The 7531-nt window shown below is 34.5% G+C and overlaps 1 protein-coding gene across 1 annotated transcript; it reads right to left on the bottom strand.

The window, feature by feature from the left end:
- LOC111404420 (protein FAR1-RELATED SEQUENCE 2-like) lies at positions 1–3611 on the bottom strand. The gene is made up of 6 exons (XM_023033230.1): positions 3452–3611; positions 2677–3219; positions 833–2595; positions 705–764; positions 488–578; positions 1–71 (listed from the first exon to the last, which is right to left on the bottom strand). The coding sequence occupies exons 1-6, from the start codon at positions 3609–3611 to the stop codon at positions 1–3; spliced, it is 2688 nt and encodes an 895-aa protein (XP_022888998.1).
- Between the last annotated feature and the right edge of the window lie 3920 nt (positions 3612–7531).

Genomic DNA, 7531 nt, shown 5'->3' with positions numbered 1-7531 from the left:
TCATTGAATAAAATCCTTGTCTGCATATGTTGAATCCAGAAAAGCTACCAGGAACTGGCTAGTCATAAAATCTTGCAAAAGCTCATCAAAATCCAGAAAAGTAACAGAAACCAACTGGCCAGAGTTAATGGAGGTGCACAAAACCTCTCCCTACCACTGGGCTGTACAAAGAATATACTACAAGTATTAGTCCAAGCTCAATTGCCTTCACAAAATAAATTAAACATGTAGTCCTTAACTGCCCTCATTAGGTGACATTTATTCCAATTAACTTCTCGTAATTAAATTATTTCGAATTTGGGTTTCAACATAGAATAAGTATATCTATAAATATTACCTTTTGACGTCCCGTCACAAGCCTGTGTCCCTTGCATTACGGGCATGTGGATAGTAGTTGTAAACTACGTTACCTAACTTCCAAAACCATACATTATTACGTGCAAATAAAAAATACAAGTTCGAATAGCCAATTAGGATGAGGATTTACCATCAGAATTTAACATAGCATGTGTCTTACCCAACTGGGTCGCACTGGGCGATGGTATATGTGGTGCAAATGCAAAACTTTCCTCACCGCCCTACATAAAGTACCAACATACATAACACATCAATGCGAACAAAAATTATGAAATACATGTACGTACCAAGAATTGGTGTGAATACGATGATGATGTTGGCGTGGCATGTTGTTGTTCTTCAGATACCTGAACTTTTGGTGCATCATGAGCTGGGTTATTCTGTCTTATGCATGCAGTCGACGACACCTGTGAGAAAATTCGAAAAAATGATAATTTATTTTTAAGGTTGCCAACAAATGAAATAATATATCTACCTTTGTTTTCTTTGAACATGTCTCCAACGGGCTTTTCCTTCGAAGTTTCTTTGGCGCGCCCTTTTTCTTTGATTGTTTAGGATCTCCTATGCTCCCACCAACAGTATTTTGCGATCCAGTACCTTGTGAGGGTAACTGAAAAGTATTGTGCGATAAGATATTACTACCAGTACTTGGAGGTGACATCATAAGCTCTTTCTTTATCACTTCAATCCAATTCATTACCGCACGTGAGCGGACTTCATCGTCTGCTGCAAGGTCAGCAACCGAGGAGAACGCTTGACACATATTGTCGTACCTCAATTGCCCAGGAGTACTTACCAAACCAGCGTAATTAACTGGTACCCTCGTATGTGCTCTACTTACGTCTCTCCTCCATCTCCTCAATATGTAGCGGCTCGGTAGTATGGTAACATCATTACGAATCAACACTGCGATCGTGTGTCTGCAAATTATTCCCCGAAACTCGAACAAGTGGCAGCTGCAAGTAATGTCACATGTATCTTTCTGAAGGACTACTCGAAATGTCTTTTTGGTTCGGCGATTGCCACACACAACATCCTCTCGTACTTCATACGTCATCCCAAAATGTCCCTGCGAAGCAGATATAAGGTCACAGTACACTTTTCCCGTAAACTCAGCTTGAACTTCTCGAAATTTGGAAATGGTGTAGACTGACTGAAATTGCTTTTCCATTTCATATGTTGTAGCACATGGTACCATCTGTGAAAAAGACTTAAAATCAGCCTGAAATTCCTTTTCAACCTTATTTCGTAGTGCTCTTTCATACTGTTCGACGAATTGTTTCAATGAAGTCTTGGCATGCACATAACCATCAAAGAAGGCGTTCATACTCTCACTTCGCTGTGTTGTCGACATCCCAGCCCAAAACGTTGTTTTGAAGTAGCAAGGAACCCAACGTCCTCTATTCTCATACAATCCCGACAACCAGTCATTGTCATGCAACTCAAACGTATCGATCATTACTCTCCAACCTTGTTCAAATTGTTCAATAAATTGTGAATCATATACCAATTCATGAATAGTCGAGAATATCAAACCCTTATCCACGTGATATCCAAACTTCTCAGGTAATTTCTTCAAAATATGCCATAAACACCACCTGTGTTTTGTATGTGGAAAAACAACCTCAATAGCATTTTGCATAGCCCTGTCCTGATCGGTAATTATTCCATGCGGAGGTTGACCATGCATGCATTTAAGCCATGTCCTGAACAGCCACACGAAAGTGTTCGTGTCCTCATTCGATATCAAACCACATCCAAGCAGTGTTGATTGGCAGTGATATCCAAACTTCTCAGGTAATTTCTTCAAAATATGCCATAAACACCACCTGTGTTTTGTATGTGGAAAAACAACCTCAATAGCATTTTGCATAGCCCTGTCCTGATCGGTAATTATTCCATGCGGAGGTTGACCATGCATGCATTTAAGCCATGTCCTGAACAGCCACACAAAAGTGTTCGTGTCCTCATTCGATATCAAACCACATCCAAGCAGTGTTGATTGGCAGTGATGGTTTACGCCAACAAAAGGGGCAAAGGGCATGTCATACTTATTTGTGAGGTAAGTGGTATCGAACGTAACAACATCCCCGAACTCCCTATATGCTTGCCTACATCGATAGTCCGCCCAAAACACATTCTTCAACCGCGATTCGTCGTCCAAATCAATACTAAAGTAAAAGCCCGAGCATCGCACTTGCATTTCTGAAAAGTAGGACTGTATGGCTACGGCATCTCCTTCTCCGAGTCTTAGTCGTCACACTTGTTCAATATAGTTCCGACAGTCCTTTTCTACGTATGTCAAGTTCTCATACCCACCTGCTTCAACAACGGCAGAGTTAAAACTTTTGTGCAATGGAATTCCTGCCGTATCATTAACTTCAAGCCTCCGCTTTACTTGTGCACTCAATTCTCTATTACAACGATACAATCTGGACTTTGAAGGACTGGTTTTATGATTATGCTCAAGGTGGACTGTATTTATTCTCCAGGTACCAAGTACATCGAAAGATGCAGAGATCCTCGCTTTACAATCAGTCTGAATTGTTGGTTGAGGCTTCAAAGAACCGCTTGTAGTACTACTTCGACGACCTTCACGACTACATGTCAAGGTCACATATCTCAAAACCCCGTCGTCGTCTTTTTTCGAATTTCGTTTCCGAACTGGGAAACCAACGGCATAACCATATCTTTTATAAAAGTCGAAGACTTCCGTTTCATCTTTGAATTTCATACCAACTGCAGGCACTATCAGATCATCAACTCCAATATTTTCATCGTCCAGAATGATCATGTTGTTCTCCACATTCTCATCATCAGACTCCACCAACAACTCACCGGATTCCACCATGCCTTCTGCCTCTGGACAGGAAGATATTAAACATGTCACTTTCTACTATGTGAGGATGTATACAAATCAAAAACACTGAAGTAAGAACATTTTAATAGTTTCACGAAATTAATGTAATTGAGTGAAGCCCAACTATTCCATGCATGGCTCAAAGTCCAGTTGAAAATTGTCTGTATGACATTTTATTAATTGACAATTTCATTAACATTAGCAGCTACATACTTAACAAATACGAAAACCAACGATGAACTACAGATTTGGAAAAATTATCAATGTGAATAAAGATGAAAATCAACCACGAAAGCCACTGCTCCGCTTCTAAATCAATGTCCAGCTCACAGTCCAGAACCAGGGGAACCTGCTCATTACCAAAACAAAGATAAATCAAAGGCTTGCTCATCATATCGATCACCTTCAAAGAAATATCACACAAGCAGAATTCGTTTCGAATGCTTCAATAAATCATAGCATGGCCCGGTTACATTTTGGAAATTTGTCTATAAAAATGCGTCCCTGAATCACATCAGTTCAAACTTGGAAAAATTATCTATAAAATTACTCAAATACCTTTGGTTCGAATAATGCAATATTCACACTTGAAGAGACGTGAGAAGTGCCGTCGAGAAAGATTATGTAATGGACCCGGTTACATTTTTGAAATTTGTTGACAACAGTCGCCGGCTTTAGGAGTCGGGAAATTTGCCGACCACAGTCGTTGGCTTCAATAAATCTTATTTGTGCAGTTTCTTGACCACGGTGGTTTGGATTTCACTATCGTATGTCCAGAAATTAATGTTGTATTTCTCAGTGCATTTTCGTGAAAAAGGGGAAAATGTGTCTCTGGATTTGGGCCAAAATGGTTGAAGCAGCTTGTTTTAGCGTGAAGAAGCAGGTGATGTGGTTCCCAATGTCTATTTCCCTCCTTTTTACTTTCTCATTTCCTTTTTTTCTTTTTTTGCCTGACAACTCAGCCTTTTTTGAAATTATGTAATGTAAATTGTGAATAAACCATTGTACAAACAGCATTTTTCTTCAAGATTTGTTCAACTTTTATATTTAAAATTATATTCTAGCACAACCAACATTGTAAATAGTTCACCCCCTTCATGGCATAGTTTTTTAGGCAGAAGGGTAGTAGTTTGTGCAGGGACGGATCCAGACACTTTGGGTTAAGGGGTCACAATCAAACTTTTATACGGTGAGTAAACTGTAAATGGTACTGACAGTCCGCGATCGAGAAACTGGGAGAGAGAAACAAAGGCACAAAGCAAAGTTTGAAATTATCGATTGCATTATATATTTATAGTGGAGGTTTTAAACTTTGACATTCTAAAAAAAAGGCAGAATTTTAGAATTTTTATTTTTATTTTTTTCAAAAACTGGGGGATCAATTGACCCTTTAGGATCCCCCAGATCCGCCCTTGGTTTTGTGCATTTCAGGTTCTACTTGATGCTGGCTATCTTGCCAATAAAGGAATGAGAGGTGTGTACAATTTTCGTTTTCTGTTGACATACCGGGAAATTAGTGGTGGTTTGAGATTGAGCTGCCTTGTAATTTTTGTGGCCATGTAGAACATATGTGATGTGTTCAATGAGATGGACTGTACAATATTGAAGATATAAAAGAAAAAAATCAGCCTCATGACAGGCCTAAACAATCTTTCTTAACATTATACGACTAATTACCATGCTACAAGTGAACACAACTGGTTCTATAATAGTACGATAATGTCATATTTTCTATATTTCTTTTCTAGTAGATAGGAAAAAATTGTACGAAATGAAAATGAATTATGGCTTCTAAGAAAAGCTACTCCAGCTAGGTCTCATAATTCATTATGTTTTTTGTCAATCGCTCAATAACCAATATGATTTTAATCAATATTCATCCATGAGCTAGTAGTTTCTCACCCATGCAAGCAAGTATTTTCCTTGTTTTCAAGGAAAATATGATCATGTGATCAAAACTAGAAAACTATTTTTTCTGAAAAAAATATCAATCAAACAGCACAAAATTTGGGATTTGGGTGGAAAATGACATTTTTGTATGGAAAATATAGACAGTCAAACGCACCAATTTTTCTCAAAAATGAATAAGGGGATGTAATCAATTGAGAATTTTAATGACTTCTTGGGATTTAAAAAATTTAAGGGTATTCAATTGAGACTTTTTGAAACTCTCTAAAAGTCAAGGTGTATTTTAGTGACTTTTAGGAAATCTCTAAAAGTCACGATATATTTAATTGAAACTTTTATATACTTCTAAAAAGTCTCTAAAAGTTATGATGTATTCAATTAAAGTTTTTTAGAAGTCTCTATAAGTTTCGGGGTATTCAAATTTTAATGACTGGAATACTAACTTTTAAGCAGAAAATACTCATATAAAATCTTAAAATTTATCTCTCATTAATCACAAGATTTTGAAAAACTTTCACAATATATATATATATATATATATATATATATATATATATATTTCAATCTTTCTTTCCTTTTTCCTTCTACGAACAAGTATGATTAAAATTTATTTTTTATATTGATTATATTTATTTTCATCTTTTTCTCACTTATTGTTTATCTCTATTTTCTATGAAAAATTATTGGATTCTTGTAACACTTTTTTCGTTTTTCATTCTTTTTTTTTTGTGAAAAATATCTATTTTTTATTGAAATATAAAATTCTATATGAAGAATTTATAGTTAAATTTAAATATATTTATTTTTATTTATTTTTAAAAGTATATTATACTAATAATATTGAATATTAAATTTATTGTTTATCATATATATTTATAATTTTGATCATTATTTATTTAGCACCTGTTTGGCCCCCGTTCCTGCCAAATTTTAATGATTGGAATAGTATTTTTTGAATAATGTGTGGTTGAAAAAGAATGAAATTTTTTTTATTTGCGTATAATATTATTTTATAGAAGATTGTGTGGTTGAAAATAAGAGAGATAAAAAGAGTGAGAATAATAATGGGGACCGAACGGGGGCTTAATCAATGTTTTAAATTTTTATTCTTTTAATTTTTTTTATTATATGGGAAGAAGAATGGGAAGGAAAAGAGAATTGTGGGAACCAACACACCTCGTAATGTATGTGAGAATTTCACATCATTTTATTAGATTCACATGAGTTCTATTTCAAATGAAAGTCTTCAAAAGTTTTTAAAATTCTACAAAAATCTATAAAAATTTTATAATGAAAGTCAATTGAAATCTATCAAAGTCTTCCACTAATTTCATACAAACCTATAAAAGATTCACGAAATCCACAGAAATTGTCACTTTAAAAAAGTCCATCAAAATTTTAAAGTCTCAATTAAATACATTCCCCTAAAATTGGGCGAGTTCCATTTTATTTAGGATGTAAGGCTTCCAATCTGACGCACTCGGATCTTTAGAGTGAGATGGGTTATAAGAAGCCACTGTTAGGCCCATCCAGGGTTGAGAATTAGTGCTAGTGTTTCAAGATTTGTTCAACTTTTATATTTAAAATTATTTTTAAAAAATATCGAGACTATATGACTATGAGAGACACCCCCATCATGTTTAAAATTGTGATCATTACCGATTTTTTATTTTGGGTGTTTCAAATAAAAAAAAATGTATGAGAGACACCCCCATCATGTTTAGAACATTACCCTAAGCTCCCTTATTTCTAATTTTGAATATCTACACACTCTTGATGACTTATATTTTAAATTCCCTTGTAAAGGAAAAGATGAAATCTGTGACAATGATCAGTTGTAGTTAAAATTGCTCAAAGTAAATTATAGAGCATGTTTGACATAGTTATTCATAAGTAATATTATATATAGTACTTAATTTAAAAATAATAATAAATATCGATTAATATAATTAAATATCAAATGATCAAAAAGGGATAAAACGATATTACACTGCCAAATCATAATGATTAATATAACATTTTATTATATATCATTTAACAACAAATTGTGAAGGTGCATATCATTTCAATGAATTAACTCTTACTATTTTTCCGCTTACTTGAATAATAAAAAATTACATGTTTATATTTAACTTCTTGTTTTATTTATCACCAAATTCTTCATTAGGTTTGAATTTTCACTAGCATGCAATCTAGAATTCTGGCGTATTAATTTAAAGGGAACAAATATATTGCAAAAAATTCTAGAAATTTAATTTTTTAGGTATATCAACATCATTTTAGATGATATACGGCTCAAAAAATTATGTGATGCACAAAACTAGAACAAAGAAGATAATATGATTTTTTAAATGTGAGAGGCGTCTGGATAATATTACCATAAAATTCAGGAGATATCTCTAAGAT

Source organism: Olea europaea, chromosome 11 (genome assembly GCF_002742605.1).
Source record: "Olea europaea var. sylvestris chromosome 11, O_europaea_v1, whole genome shotgun sequence".
Classification (NCBI taxonomy): domain Eukaryota; kingdom Viridiplantae; phylum Streptophyta; class Magnoliopsida; order Lamiales; family Oleaceae; genus Olea; species Olea europaea.
This window is presented reverse-complemented; position numbering and strand designations above follow the sequence as displayed.